Here is a 22,232-nt window from a genome sequence, read left to right on the forward strand (position 1 = left end):
CTTATACCTAATGTTACCAGACGTCCCGTTTTATGGCGGCGTGTCCCGAACCGGGACGCCAAAATGCCCCGTTTTTGAAAAGAATGTAACTTGTGACCAAGGTAAGTACAGAAATATTATTTGAGTACTTATTCACTTTTTACAACGTTTTATTAGCTCGTATTCTTATTTGTCCGGTGGTTGTTTGTCCGGTACAAATCTTGCAATCGATTTTTAACTAACTTCCCGACTAGCTAGACATTTGAAACTTTTAAAATATATCAGAACACGATGCCAATGCATTCTTTTAATACTTTTAGCCATCTATCTATAATTAAGTAGAATTGAATTCATTTTCAGTTAATTCTGTTTTGTACGAAAAGTTATTTTGGAAGAAATCCGTAATCCAATCCACTATTATTGGTTGCTAGGAGTCTGGGGTCCTAGCAACTAAATTATTAATACTATATACGTGCGTTACTATGGAAATCAATATGAAATGTCAAAATGATATTTCAATATTATTTCTACCAAATACAATTTTTTTGATCGTTTAAGCTAGTCAAGTCAAGTTTATATGATTCAACGTAAATTTAAAAACGTTGTAGGTATATAAAAAGTACTTTTTATCTTGTAATTATTTCTAATTACATTACACCGCAAAAAGTTTCTGAATGGAACACTGGGAATGTTTCAACCGAAAGTCGTTGGGTGGAATTGTTCAAACACTTTCGCGCCAATAATTTGGATAACAAAAATTTTCGTAAGTATAATAAAATTATTGAATATATTTTATATCTGCCCGGCACTAATGCACATGTACAAAAGTTCTTCTCTCTCGTGAATGTAGACGAGTGAAAAAACACAGTTGAAAGTAGATGTCCTTAAAGCAATGTTAATTATAAAAGTAAATTCGAAAAAATCCTACCAAGAATTTCATACGTTTTTGAAATCAAAACCAGATATTATACTATAATTATAATAATAATAAATTTGTTCTTCGGAAAAATATAACATAAGATACATTTTCATGTAAGTATTTATACCTGTGTGTACTTTTCACTAATAAATAATATAATAATAATATGTACTATTAAGGGGGCAAAGGAATAGGCTACCTACCTAAAAACGGGACGTTTGGTCACGTTAGTTAGGTACTTATACTGTTTGTTTTCATTGAACCAATAATACAAACTACAGACGGTATTGGTTAATTTTTAAAATTCAATTAAAAACCCCACCTAAATGTAACCGTACCTAATAGATGTTAGATTTAAAAAAAATATTCTTTCTAGGTATATTGACGACCCCAAAAAGTTTTTGGGGTCGTCAATATACGTATTTAATTTTGCCCTCGTTAAAAGAAAGGTTACCCATAAAAGAGATCTTTATTTTGTTGCACAATTTAAAAAATGGGTTCTAGGTATGCTGCATGACTTTACTTGCATAAAGCGTCAATATTGAGCTACTTTACAAGCTGTTTGTTGGCGAATTTAAAAGCGGGCGATTCAGCTACTGCGATTGTGATGATGGCACACAAAACTTTCTATTCGCTGAGAAGCCACAAGCCAGCTACTATTTTGACAGAACGTAGTTCGTTTTTTTACCGCGAGGTCTCTACTGCGGAGACGCAGTAGGCCCACACGCCGGCGTGTAGCGTGTCAAGTTGACCGGATTTCAACTTTTTTCGGTAGAGTGTTTATAATCTGCTTGTTAGCTTGTTCGATGATGGCACTGGGCGACTTTACAGGCAGATTGTAAATTCGCCAACAAGCAGCTCGTAAAGTAGCTCAATGTAATTGACGCTTTAGATCGATACACCTAGGTACCTAGTAGGTAGGTATGGCTTGATCGTTAAAATTTCAGATATTCTGAGGTCCTTCCTAATTAAATACAATAATAAAACCCCATATAACCACTGCAACAAAGTATGAACTAAAAAGGCATTACGACTTACGAGTTTAAATTTTACACAGATTTGTTTTTATTTCTCCGCTGGTCCGCGGTTAACGACATATTTGGGAACGAAAATCCAAAAGCAAAACAATAAATTATTAATCTATGGTAGGTAAGTTATTTCTTTCCATTTCTACATGGCTGCACAATAGGGTCGCCAAAATGTACAACCATACTTTCCGATCATTAAATTTAATTTGGTATGTAACTTACCTTACTTACCTACATATATTATAATTATATCCAAGTTTTTCCGATAGTGATATGGATAAGATTGAAATGATTATTGACTGATTTCATAACTAACGATGATAATCAATCAGTATCGGTGACGTCCCTAGTCAAAGTGCCCCCCTTCATTTTAGTTTTAAATTGTCAGAAAATTCGTTTGGTACCTAGGTACTTTACCTATTTTATTATTAATTAACAACTACTAACAAATGACACAAACATACATATTATACCTACGCCAAATGCTTTATAATACTTTACATCAAAAATCTTTAAATATACATACATACACACCATGATGATCAGAGTATTTCCGTGAATCCTACTGTCAAACATTTGTGGTTTTAGGTAAGTGCGTGGAGTTCTGTGGCGCTGACAGGTTTAGTGGCACCCCTGTGAAAACTTTCCCTGTGTTATAAACCGCAATCACTTACAATATGTATTACAATACAATAATTGAATAATAGGCAGTTACGTTGTCAGGATTTTCTTATGCTTCGATTACTTTTTAATCTGAGATGTCGATACTTTCTAATGAAATGACCGCATCTTCTGCTTAACAGCCACTGTTCTCAAAGTTGTAATAAGTAAGTAAGTATTTGTATTTGCTCCTTCAGTTTAGTTCCTTGTTCATGATCTGCCTAGCTAGCCTGACAGGACGTCACTGACCATTGTAGGTACCTAATAATTGACAACACTCATTCGCGTACATACAATTCTCATGCAATCTATACATTGATAGTATTATAAATAGTAGGTAGTTTAGGTACGTTATCCATAATACAAAACAAATCTAATATTAGTATACATAGTACTTACCTGTATTCAGCCTGCATTCAGCATTACATAACTTTTAATTGTACATATATAAATGTACCTAGGTATGACTTATTTATTGTGAGTTGTGAAACAATACATTCTTCTTCATTCTGTGTTCTCTTTAAAAAATGTTTATTTTCACCATTAAAAAAAAATGAAATCCAATTCTCTGGCAAACTACTTAATTACCTATTAAATATGTACTTAAGTAATATTTCTCTAATTATATAAACATTCCACCTACCTACCTACCTACTTATTTAATCTACATTATTTATACTACTTACATCAGTGACTTACTGATGTTATAGGTAGATTAATGTTGTCACTAACAGGAATGCTGCAATATTATTATAATACATAGATACTTACTGTATAGTCGTATCAAAACAAATCAAAAATCTACGATAAGAATGTTATTTTATATTATATTGGCTGTGATCAAAATCTACGCCAAGTGGTTAAAGTTGAAATTCAATACCGTCCCTTATCAATTCAGAACGCTTGGCGACACTCATTCCATCGAAGTTTTGAATAAATTACATATTATTATAGCTTTGTAGGTGGTACTTACGAACTTACGTGTGAATGATCCATGTGTTAGTTAGGAGCTAGAAGGGCGGGCGCATGTTGAAAAAAGACTGCATCCATAAAACAGATTGGTTTGTAGTGGTCTTTTTTTGAATGCGCTATTGACGGTTGTGGCGATTTCGTCACGCAAAGAGAAAACAAAGCTGCGATGTCCAATGATACAGGGGTCTACAACACTTCGCCGGCGAACACCTCATTAATGGCACACATTGTTTATTTAAGCTGTGTACTAAATTATAGTCATCTAATATTTTCATTTATATTGAGCGTATTGCAGCGGAAAAAAATATTTTATACACGCGTAAGTATCTAAATACGCGGCTCTCGTGATGCAGTGCGTAAGGCGCTGGCCTTCCATCCGGGAGCTCTGGGTTCGATTCACGGTGAGGACACGATATACTTACTTATGTGATTTTCTCAAAGCCTGGGTGTTTGTGATTGTTCAAAATTACTAACAACCACCTTGTACAAAATAACGAGGACACGGTTATTAATACTTTAAAAAAAAAGTTAGTACTCATGTAAATACACAGCATTTTAATAAAACCTATGTATGCAAAACGATTCCTTCCCAAAATTATTCATTTTAACCTCTGATTAAGTTTTAAATAAACAGATGTAGCATTTAAAATAGTTTATAATAAAATTAATGTAAATTCCTATAATCATTAACGCTTAAGACCCCAGAACACGTTATGGTGCATTTTTTCATACTGAACAATTCGTTATACGAGTCTACTAATGGCATACTAAAATTTCCATAGTTTTCTCAACGAAATGTATGCAAGTAAGTAAGCAAACGTTTAGAGCAAACCGCCATGTCGATTTTATTTACGAAGCGTTGCCAACATGGACACTATTGAATTTCCCAGTTACCAATATAGCCATACTAAATTCGTCGTAGAATATTTTTGTTATCAAATAGTGCTTAGTAGTTAACCAAAAGATTCGTATTAATCTCTCTTTATATAGTCGAAACTAATTGAGTTCAACATTGAAAAATCGCAGTAAAGGTAAATAACGTCAAGTAAGTATAAATAAACCATTCTACAGTGGCAACATGAGCGATTCGCAAGTGTATTGGTATTATTTGCCTGTTTCAATGCTAGCAAGCAATACGAATACAACTGCAAATCGCTTTTACCGTACCCACGATACCATTGTATGCTTACCGACATATTATATGCTTATTTATATTTTCCTCTCAGATTAAATTAGATGGAGTGTTAGAATCGGAGAAAGACAGAAATAATACACTATTTTTTTTTAAATCAACGAATAATTCATACGATTTAATAATGTACCTAACATTCTTTTATTGAACATACATAATTTGAAAGAGAGAAAAATCTTCTGAGAAATATATGACCACTAATTATACCTAAAGTTACCTCGATTTTAATCGAACTATGGCCCGGGCTTGATTCTAATGCTTATAATAGTGTATTAATAATTACTATACTAATAATGACTATATTATAATTACGTAGATATAGAACAGGTATACGGTTTGCAGTTTGGTAAGTACCCACATTTTTACATAAACCATTACGATTACATTATTGCAAATGTCATGCGAATTACGGTTTTTGGGTTGCTGTTGATATAGTTTACATTTATGAGTACCTATTCGAAATTGACTCAAAAAATATATTAATTTCTCTGAATATTTGGACTGGTTAGATCAGTTTCGCCAAATTGTAACCTGTTGCGAAGAGGTTGCTAAATGATACAGATCCAAAAAGGTTTGCGTTCCCTTACACCACCAGTTTAGTTTATTACTTTGGCATAATTTATTAGTTTCAACTGTGTTTTTAAAGTTGAATGCCATATTTGTATTACTATTCGATAACAATTTCAGTGGCTCTAAACATTCAAGTCATGCCTAGTCCAAACCAACATACATCAGTTCTGTGAACATAGCACATTAAACATTGTATATGCAGGTACCTAGATGCTGTTCGAAAGTTTTATCAAAATTGTTTCCGAACATTTACGTAGGTACATTTAATAATATTATCTTCCGCTTTGTTTTCCGCCGATGGGTAACATTGCATATAATATTATACAGACGTTCTTGGTCTAAATTCGAATTTAGAATTTCGATGGGCAAAGTGTGTGAATACTAAAATAATGCATGGCCCGAGTTCTCTCGTATAAATATTATTGTTTATTAAAATAGTTATTTACAGATGAAAGTAACACGTTGTTGTGTTATCCTGTCCAATCCGTCTGAAACCATTTACTGTAAAAATACACCTAGTTTGTACTTAAAAATGAACCATACCTACATTGCAATAAAGACGAATCTAGCAGATTTTTATGATGTTTCTGTTAACCATTTATGGAAAAGTGCCCACTTCAAATATTGTACTGTGTCGTATATTCTGTACGTCAAAACTTTGTATTACTTCCAATAATTGTTCATTGTTGTCCATCAGATTATTCATCGTGACGTGAAGCCAGAGAATGTATTGGTGTCGCGCCTCGGTGTAGTGAAGCTGTGCGATTTCGGATTCGCCAGAGTTGCCGCCCTCCCAGGTGAACCTTACACGGAGTACGTCGCCACTAGATGGTATCGTGCTCCTGAACTGCTGGTTTCTGATCCAAGGTAAATAGTAATAAAACTTATCACGTTTTCCGCTCCCTGAATCCTGCCGCCCGAGTGCTTTACACCCCCAAAACCCCGCTTGTCGCGCACCTGCCTCTCAGATAAAGTTAAATAAACAGACGTCTAGACGTAAATACTACTCAGTTTTTTGTTAGATAAATTAAGCCATTTCCAAGACTCGACAGTACTAAAACTAAACGCATTGTGCTATCTACTAGTTTCATTCCTCAAAAGGACTTGCTCAGCATATTAGCTTACGGCTCGTCTTAGGTAAGCGCGTTCGGCGGCGTGTCGAGCGGCGCGCGAAACTCAAATGTATAAACGTATAACCAAAAAAAAAGACTTTGTCTACGAACATTTTCACAACGGTCATACGTTTGAGTTGCGCGTGTTACTCAGCGCTCCGCCGACTTCGCCCACGTAAGACGCCCAGTTAGTGTTCTGACTTCTGGATTCATTAAAAAAACTTGTGGATTTCTTAAATGCGGGATTCAAAACCATAATACACTGATTTTGAGATGAAGTATCACTTCTCAACAGTGGATTCCCCGCATCTTATTACATTATACATATGTACCAATCTAACAGTTTTATTAATAATAAGCACTGTTATGGAAATATCCCACTCTAATATGAGTATATTTCTCTATACAAGCCAAGACTCGATAAAGTTTGCAGCATAATTTTTAAGTCATTGTACCTTTCCGATTACATAAATTATTATGGTAAATTTCTGTACAAACAATAAAATCAAATTTTTAGACGTAATACCTATTAATCGACATTTTTCTATGTTAAATCTGGTGATTTCATTAAGGCTATACTTCAGTTGAGGCATGGTCTAAAAAGACCGTGGCTAGGTGATGCGCGGATTGTGCAAATGACGCATGCCGAAGGAAATATAATTTGTCATAAAAATCCAACATGCGTCTATTGTTATATTACTAATAATAATAGTATATTCATTGAAATGTTTTCTTTTTTAATACGTAAAGTTTTTTAGTCATCTTTCAATCACTTACGATATTTACCTACCTACCTACTAACAGTGTTTTGATTTAGTTAATATTCTGGCTTACCAATTATATTATTATAAATATACTAAATTAAATATGAATAAACTTGACAAATGTTTAGAATCTCTGTTACGTGTCACACTCGCTTACCCACACACATTGTGAATATTAATGTACTGGGAAACTGTGGGCTATGGTTCGCCGTGACAAATTTAATAATAAACATTATTATATGTATCCTAATTGGAACCTTTTTTCTTTTTGTCAGAATACTACGTAGATTATCGAAACCCGTCAGAATCTTGTTGGCAAATTCAATAAATTATTATATTTTATGACAAACTCACACTTGTTTGCATTTTGATGAAATGCCGACGCGTGTGAATTGTACTCACGAACTAACGGTTTTCTGTAGGTAGGTACTGTACGAACCATTTGAAAGAAATAATAAATTATCGTGTAGGTATGTATGTGCAGTTCGCTGTATAGGTAACATTCACAGAAAGGAAGTTCCCTGGGTTCTTGAGTTTCCTGAGTTCTCTGGGTACATTATAAGTTATAAGATAACCGTGGGCTATTTACCGGAATCATATGACAAGTATAGCACTGAGTTCCCTGATTGAATGATTGCAACCAAATGATGCGTTGTTCCTGAACAATAAAATTCACCGTGTACCTACCTAGTCATTTTATACGCACGTGCGTTTTTTGAATACAATGTTTATTTTCTTGAGAGTTAGTGATGTTCGAATGTACCTACCGTAACTCAATTTGGAGAGCGCTTATGAGCAAGCATTAAAAAGGCCAATAGTTAAAATTCAGTCGTAGCATAGTGGTAATGCACAGGGCGCGATACCCAAGAGACGCAGGGTCGATTCCTGCAGGTTACTTTTTTCAAAAAAGATTCTCATGAGTGTTTTCAAAATTATGTAAGTATGTTCGATGGTACATTCTTAAAATCTCGTGAATTATTCGTTGAATAAAAGAAATACTTGGTTAATTAAAGATAAGTACGTAGGTACTTACCTATATTATTATGTTTTCGGTGAACTGCATACCTACCTACGTACAATTATTTAGGTGTAACCTTATAGGGAGGTAGGTACCTAACACAGTTTTTTTGACCCAGATATGGAGCCGAAGTGGATATTTGGGCTGTCGGGTGCCTTTTCGCCGAAATGATGACCGGAGATCCTCTGTTCCCAGGAGAATCGGACATCGATCAACTCTATTTGATAGTCAAAATCATAGGTAAGTTTTTCGCATTATTTTATTTACTTACTAATTAGCAGCGGCTTAGGGTCGTTTCAAACGGGACACCGATGTCGCGCTCTTATATAATAAGGAGGCCTTTGTATTCGAATAAAGGGGCCTTTGTATTATGTTTATGAACGCCCCAGAGCTAATGAGTCAACGCGTGTCCGGTACACTTTTCCGTCGGCCGCCACATTCTCAAGCCGCCGATACACTTGTTTTTATTACCGCAGCCAGTTTTATGTTCTAATTTATAACGCGACATTATGCATTGACTCATTAGCTCTGGGTCATTCGTAAACATACTACAAAGCCCTTTTTATTCGAATACAAAGGCCTCCTTATTATATACCAGCGCGACACCGGTGTCCCGTCTGAAACGGCCCTCATTCTGCAACTGCCTCCCGCTTCAAAATTAATTGTCAGTAAGGCCACAAAAACCTGGAAAATTCAACTGACTTCAGAAAATCGACTGTATTTTTACAACGTTTTTATTAGCTCGTATTCTTGTTTGTCTGGTGGTTGTTTGTCCAGTACAAATCTTGCAATCGACTTTTAACTAACTTCCCGACTAGCTAGACATTTGAAACTTTTAGAATATATCAGAACACGATGCCAATGCATTCTTTTAATACTTTTAGCCATCTTTAAGCAGAATTGAATTCATTTTCAGTTAATTCTGTTTTGTATGGAAAGTTATTTCAGAAAAATCCGTAAAAAGTAAAAGACTATTTATTATTGGTTGCTAAGGGGATGGTCCTAGCAACTAAATAATTAATATATACGTGCGTTACTATGGAAATCAAAATGAAATGTCAAAATGACATTTCAGTATTCTATATTATTTGTTTGTTTGTTTTTTATTTACTTCATATCAAGTTTGAGCATATTGATCATAATAATTCGACAGAAAATTTAAAAACGTTGTAGGTAAGTATATAATAAGTTCTTTTTATCTTGTAATTATTGTGTTTCAGATTGACTTCCATTAGTTCCATTCATCTTATAAATTACAATAATTGAGTTTACTTTGAAATTTGAATAAACTTTAAATTTAATAATAATCGTGTAGTAAAAAGGCATGGACAAACCCACGATAGCCGCGCGGCTTAAGCGTCGGCTTATAGATAGCGTCGTGGGTCCCAGGCTCGAACCTGGTCTGGCAAGTACCTACCGACACATATTGTTTTTCAATTTGTGCATGAGTCAGAGTATGGACCTAATAATATTTTTATTGTTGAGCAACTGGCTGACATCCATTTCTCGTAAAAACTAAATCTGTTAATACTAACCTCCCCTCTGTGGAGGCGCATATTATGATCTTATTAGGATCGGCCATGGTCGAAAAAAGGCATTAAAATTTTAACTCTTATGTGGTTGGTAGTAGGTATATTTTTCGTTTCATTATGATTATAATAACATTTATAACAAAAACAAATGAGTGCAAAAACTATCGTCGGTAATAATTTGTAAAAAAATAATTTGCAGAAGTAGGGACGCTTAGTAATTATAATTATTAAGTACTTACCTACCTATGTTACGTATTAAAACTTCAAACCAAACTTAACCCAAACACAAAATTAAGACCGAATAATAATCAATAGGTAGGTAACCAATTTATTCCGATAGGTAGGTAAGTACTGTGGTGAAAAAGAAGTCACACTTCGAAAACAATTAATAATGAATATTGATCAAATTGAGCTACATTTCAGAGAATTTTATTATCCATTCAAATGAAAATCGTTTTTTATACTGTCTTCAAATACGGGAGAACGGCATTTTCAGTCTATTGAAGGGTGGCACTTTGTCTAGGGACGTCACTGATTGTGTTGTTTGTTGTTATTACTTATTATTAGTATTACTAAATTAACATACTTAATAATAATAAATAAACTACATAATATGTACCTACCGTAAGTAATAGGTAGGTAGGTACAGTAAAAACGAAACAATAACGCGGTCGGTCGATAGTGTGCGTGCGTATGGGGAGCCGTGATAAATCCCTGGCAGCCGATGACCGCGTATTCGTACGTATACGTACATAAATACAATCGACGAACCGCATCATTGTTTCGTTTTTACTGTACAGTGTTTATTATAAAGTAAAAAGTCTTGTGACATCGTGGGGATAGATAAACCATAGGCGGAAAATGAACGCAGAAATGAGAATAAATAGGCACTTGAGTATATTTTTAGAGTAAATTTCGTAGAAATATGTTGTATTTTCGACTGCGGCGCTGATAAACATGGCATGCGCGTATCTTCACTTTCAGTAGGTATAGGTATGTATGTGCGTGTCTAATATTTGAAAACTGATTTTATTTAAACATTAGACACGGGGTACCTCCCAAGGTACCTATAACAAAAAATCGAGCATACGTAAATTTTTGGAAAATTATCGACTGCTCCCTCCCGGTCGTAAAATTTTGAGCGCTGAAAAAAAATATTCTATGTTGTGGTTGAAGAGTTAGATCCATGACCACGTCCGGTGCGTGCTATCACCATGATTTTTCGTATAAGTATCAATAGGTACTATCGCCTTTATTAAACGAATCGCAAAATAAACAGAGTACTTACCTATATCATAATATTATTATGCAGGTGAATCCAAAGTGCGCGCATGGTGCCCATCAAGTACCAAGTTATGGAGGTGAAGATTTGGAGACACGACGACTTCCTAACACAGGGCCGTTTATTCGAATACAAAGGCCTCCTTATTATATACGAGCTCGACACCGATGTCCCGTCTGAAACGGGCCTAATACATAATTGTCATTGTCGTCAAGTAGAGGAATCACAAAATAAAGTGTGTCAAGAGTGTGGGTACTATGTGGTATGTGGGTACTAATGCCAATTCCATTACAGCACACAACTAATGTTTATTCGAACAATATTTTTCAGTGTTCCCTTTATTTTTTCATGACTATGTATTAACTCTGCATTGAAAAAAATATAAAGAGCTTTGCAAAATCAAATTAGTAGCTCTAGGTACCTACCTAGTTTTCCAGTAATTTTTGAATTGTTTTAGAGAAGTGTGATATAATTAAATTTATTACAATTAATAACTCACAATGAAACAATTAACCAACTCACTCATATATTTATTTTACAATTTGGTATTTGCCCACCCATGCAATGGTTATTGTAGAAACAATGAGGCACACGCACAGTAGCGGAACTTCAAATTCTGCCCCCTTATAGGTATAATAAAAATCTAAGTTACCATCCTACAACTTCCCGAATAGTTTTATTTTATATTAAAAAAGTCTAATTAAAAACTAAAATAAAGTGAAAATATGATTGATGAGTAGTTAGTTGAACGCGGTAGAACCCATTCATTTTAACGGTTTTGAAATAAAGTTTTTCTTGATTCTACCATCGTCAAGTTATTTATATTGACAGCTGTTTCGGCTTATAACCCCATCCTCAGAACTAACTTAATAAAACAAATTGATCGCTGGAAGCTTAAAAACTTAGAAATATGTATGGGTATATTGCGCAAGCACCTATAAGTATGTTTTTCAATAATGTGCATACCTACTAAACAAAGTTGTGTTGCATGCGACTTTCTACTATTCATGGAATACAATGTATTTATAGTACCTAGGTCTAATAAGGCGTAAAACCCACTTAACGCAGCAAGTGGGGCTCTCGCGCAAAATTTCACAAGTGGCGCGTAAATCATCGAAAATACAACGTAATCAAATACGCCAGCGCACACTGGATTTGACGACGCATTATGCCCGCCTGCCCCATGAGTCATCGTTTTTTGGCTTCTCGGCGATACGAATTAACGAAAATACAACGTAGTCCATTCATTGAACATGGCGAGCAAAATCACGCTCCTCGAAGCGTCATCGATGCGACGGGCGAGAAGCCATTATTTAAGTACAGCGAACTCTTTGTTTAGTTATTGCGTGTCCGATTTTAATTACAAGCCCCGAGAAATTTAATAATATTTTTATTGCTTTGTTATGAGAGACGCTGATAATAATAATTATTTTGTGCTCCTTGAGCCCCTTATTACATAGGTGAAGGGTAATGCGCGGGTGGGAGGGGGCCTACTCAGTAGTGAGCGCACCGAACGCTTTCTTGGTGGGCTTTATGCCTTAACGCGGCATCTTACGTGGGCGAAGTCAATGCGAATGCGACGCGACGCGGGGTGGCACGAAAATATCAAACAGTGAACGCCACCTGTAGTAGCCTACGTTCAGATAAATGTTCACCCACATTGAGGTGCATGTCGCGGACTATCACGTGAACTCACGGCGATAAAAATGTCTATGGTTTCGTCATTTTGCAGAATATTTTGAACGTGCACCATCTCATAAATTCGCTGAATAATGACACAGACGAAGAGTGCCTACTATAATGTATTAGTAATTTGAATTATTTTTAATTATTCATGCTAATTTCAATTAATTTTAACAGTTTCTTCGTGTGCGTACGTTAAAATACATTCATAGATAATAGAACATAGCCTGCAGACCATAGATAATAGACAACATTCTCATAGAAAAATACATTGTTCCAACTGGTAAAAACAAAAAAGAACGTCAGTTTGACAGTTTGACGTGACAGACGAAAAGTGGCATGTGGAATATGATAAAAATGTTCAATTGTCGTTCATTGAATCATGCAGCTGCCGATGCAGTGAAGTTCAACGTGAAATGCGCTCATTCTTGTTTTCATGATTACGGCATATTTGCCAACTGACAATGTTCGTTTCAAGTTTAAAGGTTCAAAATGTGCTACGGGATGGGAGAATCAGTCTGATAAGATTTTAAACATCAAGAACAACGACATTACACACTTTTTTCCCGTAGCGGCAGCCCGTGACAGCAGGCGACAAGCACCGTGACATGTATCTCAATGTGAGTGGGCCTTAATACTCGGCGAGCGGTGCGGGGCTTCAGCGACGCGATCAAACGGGTAATATCATAGGCGGTAATTATTTACATACATCTAAATATTTCTAGGCGTTACCATTGTAATAAACAAATTGTATAAATGCGCGATGGTGATAGCTGGTGACTCAGCTACACGTTAGACAACGATGCCGCTTCGCATCGTTTTGGATCGTATCGCTTCAAACCGCATTGCGATCGCGTTCGCATTGACTTCGCCCACGTAAGACGCCCAGTAAGAAAATGAGCTTTTTTTATTTGAACGATTTGAGGAAAATAGGATGAAATCCAAGTCCGGAGCATAGACCTATTGAAAACGCAGTAACTTTTACCATGCACGGTTTTAGGGCGGTTTGGCCCTATAAAAAAATGAAAAGGGTAGATAACAAATAGATAACCCAATGTGTCATTATTGATTCTTTGAATCGAATTGGCTTAAATTCACTGGCAAACTATTTAGTAGGATTTCGTCTATGTCCTATGATGAAATCTTAAGAGAGTTGGTAAGTATCATGTATTGTGAGTCTTGTAACATTTAACAATTAATAATTAGTAAGGACACAATATTTTGTATTGCACAATATTTATCTCCAAATATGGCTATGCTGGCTTGTTAGTCACTATTTTTGCACACGTTTTCCATCCGCGATGGAATACAAAAAAAACTGGACATTTGTATATATTTTTTTAATCCTTTCTACGCCGCAATTAGTTAATTGGTGTAATTACGGCGCGTAAACGCGCTTTCGGCAGTTAACCGATTTGATCTACAAAATATTCGTAAATAGTTATTATAAAACATTCAAACAATTTTTTACAGTGTTCATTTATTCAAGAACAGAATAAAAATGTCTCTTGGTCTGGACTGTGTTTATTGGCTCAAATCTCTTTTAAAATAAGATATTTTTATTATATTTATATTCACCACCTCATATCACGAATAATGAAATTATAACTTCGCTACCATTCACTACAGACCCATCGCTTTTTCAACTCATGCAAGGTAAGATTATATGAGGCATTTAGCCGCGAAGACTGTGTCAAAGTTTTTCCGAATAAGTACATAATTATTTGTCACATACTAAAACTAAATAATGTGTAAACCAACTGTAAACGTGCATGTAAATAAAATAATACTTTGAAAAAGTACAATAACTACGGGTGAGGATTATTCAACATTTTATCATAGGGATAAAAGATAAGGTATGATAATGACATGGGTAAGTAAATATAAATATATTGCTTATAACGTTTAAGGATTGTTCGTAGATCCACAATCGGTCCGATTAAATGGTTTTTTTAATTCATTAATGAACATGCACTAACACAACTATTAGGGACATACCTACATAATATGTATGTTTCTAAGGTTCTTCAAAATGATACTTACTAATATTTTTATGTTAAAAAATAATCCTAACTTATGCCAAATTGCTATAAATGGTTGATTTTAGGTCCGTTTAGGGCCAAGACTATTTTTCTATAATCTAAGGCCAAGACACACAGAAACGCAGATGCCGTTGCGTCGACGCAGGTCCTACTTACCTATTTACCTATTTACCAATTTGAGTGATCTTACTTGATTAGCGAATTGCCCGGACTTTGCGCGTCTTTGACATCATTGAATGATAAAATATTCACGATTTTTTTGATTTGCGGGTGTTCGTCTACGTACACAATATGCAAACATTCCCTTGGCTACGGCACGCCACTGCACAATACCTAAGGGCTAAAAATGGCTAACATGGTTTTTTTATCTGACACTTTCATGATGATATTATGAGCTGTGCGAAATTCAAGTGCTAGAGGATTTTTATTGGATGCAGGTGACTTGCCTGGCTCTCTTCGTGATATGTCGTATTATCTATATTAATATACATACCTAACATTTGAATATTATTTAGACAGCGTTCCAAACCTTTTGCACCTGCGAATCGGTGAAAAATGGAAATCGCTCATGAGAAAACAATACCTCGTATAGTTAACACAAAATACGACATGTAAAAAACTCTCTATAGTCACTATTAATGCATATATTTTTTAATTTTTTTTGTATTTCACTAAGTATAAAGATTAATACTTAGTAGAATACGAAAAATACGTGATAAATTTGATGGAATCATAGGTTCTTATCTAGATTTTTCTCATCTCATGTATAATTAGTGTCATGTGGCATACGAGGTATTGTTTTATGACGATCGAAATATAATTCGCGGACTACAGTCGCAGAAACAAAAACTATTATTTGCATAGTAATTTGTTTATTAGTTTTTTTAATATCATATCCATGGCCCCACAAAGGGGGGGGTCTGACAGGGCTCTAGCCTGGGGGCCGGGCTTTGGGGGGGGGGGGCGTGGCGGATTGACCAGATAAGTAAGATAAACACATCACAAATTTGCTTTAATAGTAAAAAGGTCACCTACGTGCGGCGCTATCTTACTTCATGAAATTTTAATTTATATTATGTCTGTGCGATTTAATTTAATTTAATCAATATTATGCCGGGTCCACACCGAAAACAAGTCGCGCGACAACTCGTTAAATTTTACGATAAGCATGATAATTATCGTAAAATTTCTTAAGCAATTATGATAATTATCGTAAAATTTAACGAGTTGTCGCGCGACTTGTTGCCGGTGTGGCCGCACTTTTATGTCACACACAATTTACTTTAACATCGCGTGTTTATGTATAGAAACTTAAGTCGTTATTTTTAAAACCGAGAAATTAAGTACCTACCTAAGTAAATAGATACTTAAGTAAGTCATGTTATTTGTACCTACCCAAGATATAAATACGTCAGAGAAGGTCAATAATCTCATTGGAGAAGGTAATTTAAAGGAATTCCGAAGTTATTATGGAAAATACGTTTTTTTTAGCAATGATGCGGCACTTTATTTTATTTAGCATCTAACTACACCACTGAATATTGCAATAAAATTGTATGTTGACAGTAAAGTTGACAACACTTGAAAGATGCCAGATAAAAGTCGCTCTTCACGCCATCCTAAATTAGATAATTATTAGATGATAATTCTAACCCCTTTGGAAAGCAGCTAATTAAAAAAAATACAACACCGTGTTTCATTATTAATTGTATAGGTAGGTACTTACTTCACCAGTCGCCACGCATATTAGGTACCTACCTACCCAATGTTATAATGGGCTGAATATCTTCGATCTTCGTCTTCGTATTTCTCACTGTAGAACAGTGTTTCCCAACCTCCCCTTTCAAAATTTCATATTTAACTAACAAATTCTGAAAAAAATGTTTCGCTTCAAATAAAAAATGCACATAGGCAATACTATTTTTAATTTAACTTTTGTAAGTAAGCACCTACCTAATGTATATTATATTAGATGTACAACTCGGAAGAAAATTAGTGCGATCCTTATGCTCGATGTGAGCCGCAAAGAGTTTTTATGTGAGGTACTAGTTTGGTAAATTTTAATCTTAAATCTCCACAGTTTGTGATACTCGTATCAAAACAAATCAAATCATTTACAGCGCTAAACGCATTCAAATAAATATTATGATGGGAATGGCAACAGTAATTTTCTTGGAAAGTCATGGTTGCAATATCAAAAAAATATTTTCGAAAATGCGTTTTTAACAACAAAAAATGTACCTACCAAATATTAATGATTTGCACATTGCCCCCCAAAACATTTAAATTGTCCCCCGGTGGGGCGTACGCCCCACGTTGGAAAACACTGCAGTGTAGAGGCTGATTCTTTTTAATGTCCCCGTTAAATCTCTCCAGCCACAGCGGTCCCTGTTGTATTTCACCATACGTATAGGTGAAGGTATTTAGGCAGTTAGGCCATCGTGTGTCGTGTGTGTAGGCGAGTAGATCTAAGATCTTTGATGTTTTCGCCGACGATGAGACTTTCCAAAATTGTTTTCTATGGGAACAAAGAACTGTATAGGTAACTCTTTGGAAACTTATTTTGGAAAGCCAGTCCTTTACTTTTATTTATTCTATCACCTTTGGAATCCTTAGCATTAATCTTCAGCACCACATCTCGAATGGTAGATAGGTATCACTCGTACTTATTTATTTTACTTGCGGTCGGCCAGCGGTGATGCAGATGACGCAATCGATTTGTCATAAAATTTAAAAAGAGGTCTCGAAACAGTTCAAACCAGTCATATAATTATTATTAAATTTAAGAGATGCATATTTCTATTTTCTTTATATTTCATAAGATGCTATTAAAATATTATTTTATTTCCCAAATCATAATAAAATCCCTGCATCGAATATCAATCTAACATAAACACTCAAACAGTTAGGTAATAAATAAACCACTATGTGCCATCACTGTCATCTTCAATAATAATTATTTTTTAGTTACAAGATGTAATTCTAGGATGAGGACTGAAGGGTGATTAGTGCAGTAAAATATTTTCACATATTTCATTGTTTAGTGGGGGGGGGCATTATAATATAATATTTCACACAATAAGATAAAAATAATATGTATATTCCCAAGCGCTATATAAAACACTAAAACTATGATGACTTGCCAATACCAGATCAAATATTATATTGGCTACTTGCTGTTTTAAGTCTTAATGCACATTAGCATTTCTTCGCATATTTAATTAATCTATAGTGGAGCCAAGATGGCAATCATCCAGTTGTTATGGCATTCAAATTCCAGATGATGTCATCAAATCAATGGCATTCAGGTGGCACTGCCAATTCGTCCTAGACCTGATTGGATACCTACTGTGTTCATCCGAAGATTCCCAAGTTGATTGACATTATCTATTATTTCAATTTTCTGACCATATAGGCAAACTGTCCACACGGCAGCAGCAATTAATATCGCGACAGCCGCAATTACGTGGCGGTGGAATAATCAGCACCAGCGGAAGTGGAAATGGAAACGGCGGTGGCGGAGTGTCCGGTCCCGCTACTGGAGGAGCTGTTCGCGCCCTCAGAAGGCTTCTGCCGTCCAGAAGGGCACCGGCGCTGGCTCTCCTGGCCGCCACACTCCGTGCAGAGCCGGCCAGACGGCCGCCCTGTAGAGACCTGCTCCGGCACACATACTTCACACATGACGGGTTCGCAGATCAGTTCCCTACAGAGTTAAGAAGGAGGGCACAACAGGAAGCTCAGGTAAACATATTCATCATTATCATCCATTGATGTTGTGCAAAATGATGGATGGGGCATTGCAAACTGTTTGAAAAATATATTAATTCCGGACAATCATAATACAGCACGCCGATGCACGATCACAATGATAGATCACATTGTTGCACCGGTTTGTGATCTCCAGTGCTTCCACTCATGATATAAAATTGGTTTTGAACAGCACCTATCTCATATGAACACCTGTGGGTCTATTCTATACTTATCGAACACTAAATTGATAAATAGTATCAAACTTAGGGTAGGTTTGTATCAAAATATTAGCACTTATTGTAACAATTACACGAAGCCGGTTTTTATTGTTGCAATAAGTGCGATATTTTAACAGCAGCAAGATAGGTGCTGTTAAAATATAGCACTTATTGCAACAATAAAAACCGGCTTCGTGTAATTGTTACAATAAGTGCTAATATTTTGATACAAACCTACCCTAAGTTTGATAATATTTTTCACTTTATCACTTTAGCGGTCGATAAGCATAGAATAGACCCACTGGTTTCAAAAATACCTTTAGAAAAATAATATGGAGAAGTTCATATGGATTTAAGATCTTAGAGAAATAAGGGCAGGTAATGTGTGGCTTGAAGGTTATGCCTTGCTTGCAGGTGTCAATTAAGAAAGGTAGATTTCATTTAATCATCAAAATATCCGCCTGTGGTGCTAATGAACTGTGTATATCAGGATTTAAAAAATTCTCTTTGTGTATCTGTTAACATGATGAAATAATACAGGTAGTCAGAAGTAGGCAATGGCTGTACATAAAATTTGAGACTAAATATATGGGGCGACCAGGTAAATGTCTAAATTACCATCTAAATTAAATCCAATAAAATAGGCAGTTTTTCATAAAAATAGAAAAATATAGTTATTTTATACTGAAAGTTTAATAAAAAGATAATGAAATACATAAAGAAAGGCTTAAATCTCTATCATTTGATTGTAGGGGGTTTCAAAATCAGTCAGAAACTGGGGCCTCCATGTAACTTAACTCGCCAAGTGGTATTGCTCTAAATAGGTAAAAAAATAGTATTTTGCGTTTACTTTCTTGGCAGTAGAAAAGGTATTTCTGTCATCTTCTGTCTTGATTTGAATAAATCTTATTTAATGATCATAATATAACTTAGGCATTTTTTGGATATATCTAATCACACCAATTAATGTAATATCTTTTCACCAGGCTAATCCTCTGTTGAGAAAATGGCAACCTCCCAGTGGAGGGCGGCCGCAGCGCGACAACGGAGATGTGGCGCGGTCGAGAGGACTCATCGACCAGCCTCATCATCACATCGCTTCTCAACCGGCCGCTCCCTTGCAGCCCTCGAGCGTTCCTGTTCCCGTTCCAGTATTGCCCAATGTAACACTTGCTCGCGCACCGGGAAGGAGTGCCAAAAGCGCGGAGGTGCGCAATATTATAATACCATGCGGTCATATAAATTTAAAATGGATAGTGGTTTCGAATTTTTTTGTTAATTCTACGATATTACAGCTATTTAATTATCTCAAAATGGCGGAATATAGGGGTTACCAACTTTGAAACTGACAGCCTCACTTATGATTTATTTTATATGATCTCTATAAAAATATTTTTTGGGGATTATATTAGGTATATAATATTACCAAACTATTTAATTGCTATTACAAGATGACGTGTTCTTATACTAATTTTAATATGTAACGGAATTCAATTTTTTAGAGAGGTAGTGGAGAACGAGTAGCGGATCCTCCCCCCTCTCCTGTGACGCCCCTTTCTCCTCCGCCTCAACTTTTGCAGCCCCCTGCCACACTTCAATCCCGGCTGACGCTGCAACCTTCACCGCCTAATAGAAATAACATTATGACAAGGTAATCTATATGATTTTCAAAGTTATCTGGAATCGATTGCGTTTCAAATCAAATGAAATTTTATTATTAATTTAAGATAGATTGTTCACAATAATTTGAATCAGTCTAGAATGCACCCACCATAGAGCAGTGACTAACATGCACGGTACATGATAGGTGGATCGTAGACTCTAATCACATGGCCGGTTAAGGTTCAAGCAATATTTTTAACTAATTATCATCATCATCAGCCTGAATCTATCCATTGCTGGATGAAGGCCTCTTCAAGCTGCTTCCATTTCTCTTGGTCCTGTGCGTTGCACTGCCACATACTTCCACAGAACTTTATCATTTCATCGATCCAGCGGCCTCTAGGTATACCTAGCGGACGTTTTGTACCTCTTGGATACCACTGGATGACTAAATTTGTCCCAACGATTGTCTCTTCTTCGAGCTATGTGTTCAGCCCATCATAACTAATATATAATATGGATCCTAAACACTGGCCTAATTTTTTGACAATTGAGACATAGACAACGATAACAATTATGTTAAAACACCATTAATCGAGGATATTATGATCCCAGCTGGAGAGGAAATGTTGATTTACTTTAAATAATATTATATAGAAAATCCTTCATAAAAACAACTCATAGGAAGCACCATGTCTACATACTATTGGCCAATGCTTGGGGTGCTATCTGAATGTTGCACAAGGTCAAGGGTGCCAAGGGCTCAAGGGGTTGAAAAACACTGTCCTAGACTTTGAATTATAAAATCAATATTCCCCTGATAGTCAAGATAGATGCTTAATGTTGTATGTTCCAGATCGACAATACAACACACTTTCAATCAATTTCCATCGTCTCTGCATTACCAACCACGATCACACCTCACAAAACGGTTAGAGAAGGGATCTGGAATATTTGGTGAAGACACGCGCCCCGGACGAGGATATGATGGGATGCGGCCCTTACAGCTGAGACAACCTCGCCCCAATGAAGACTTTACTTTGCCAACACTTCCTGGAGGTACGATAATAATTTTACTGCAATATTCAATATGATGTTAGTGATCCTTTTGTAGGCAAAATAATAATTAGTTATTATTTAATTATGTACTCAATAGTAATACAAAATTCCATTCTCCTTTTCAGCCACTAGCAGCCCTTTAAAGAGTTCAAAAATTAAACTGCAGCCATTAGAAAATTCTTTGAATATTCCTCCATTCAGACAGGTAAAATTACATTTTATGATTTTTCAAATAAATTGTATAATAAAATGGCAATGCCATCTATGGTTAAAACTTAGTAGAGACATCTAATTTCAAATTGAAAGCAACGGTTATAAACTAATCTCAAAAGATGTCACTATCTTCTAAAATAACCTCTTATTATTTTTATCATCAGCTTTCAGTAGCAATAATAATGTTTCAATATAATTATTATTGTTTTATTAAATTTACAATAAATTGTGACGTATTCTAGTCTTTGTTAAATTCATGTAAGAATTTTGTTTGTTTCTTCTCTATAAGGATATATAATTGTTATAGTGTTTTGTTCCAGGGATCCGAAAACAATTCAGGAAACAGAACTACTAATAATTGCCTACCATACATGTAGAAATTTTAATTTCTTATTGGCAGCGATATAACATTTAATAGTGATTGGTGGTAAATACAATAGTGATATATAAATAAAATGTGAAACGTGATTAGCAAATAATAAAATAAATAAAGACTATTAAAAAATTCAAAACATTTGTACAGAACATTGGAAATATTTATATTAATAGGTTATTGTTATTTTTTGTGAAATTAACTATGCTCAAAATTGTAAATATTTAATACTAATAAATAAAAAAAATTGTCATCAAAAATATT

General features: G+C 35.3%; 1 protein-coding gene across 1 annotated transcript in view; it reads left to right on the plus strand.

The window, feature by feature from the left end:
• The window catches only part of LOC147067996 (cyclin-dependent kinase-like 4), a 30,003-nt gene extending 7,990 nt beyond the window's left edge, over positions 1-22,013 (plus strand). Inside the window, exons 3-10 of the mRNA XM_085952560.1 lie at positions 6,018-6,187; positions 8,333-8,454; positions 18,169-18,494; positions 19,708-19,929; positions 20,224-20,372; positions 21,180-21,382; positions 21,508-21,587; positions 21,916-22,013. Coding sequence (XP_085808686.1) covers positions 6,018-6,187; positions 8,333-8,454; positions 18,169-18,494; positions 19,708-19,929; positions 20,224-20,372; positions 21,180-21,382; positions 21,508-21,587; positions 21,916-21,972 — 1,329 coding nt within the window. The 3' untranslated portion in view covers positions 21,973-22,013. The remainder of the gene's footprint in view (positions 1-6,017; positions 6,188-8,332; positions 8,455-18,168; positions 18,495-19,707; positions 19,930-20,223; positions 20,373-21,179; positions 21,383-21,507; positions 21,588-21,915) is intronic.
• Positions 22,014-22,232: the final 219 nt, after the last annotated feature.

The sequence above is a fragment of the Rhyacophila brunnea genome, unplaced genomic scaffold (assembly GCF_057557595.1).
Source record: "Rhyacophila brunnea isolate RB1 unplaced genomic scaffold, BYU_Rbru_1.0 scaffold_3, whole genome shotgun sequence".
In the NCBI taxonomy this organism is placed as follows: Eukaryota; Metazoa; Arthropoda; class Insecta; order Trichoptera; family Rhyacophilidae; genus Rhyacophila; species Rhyacophila brunnea.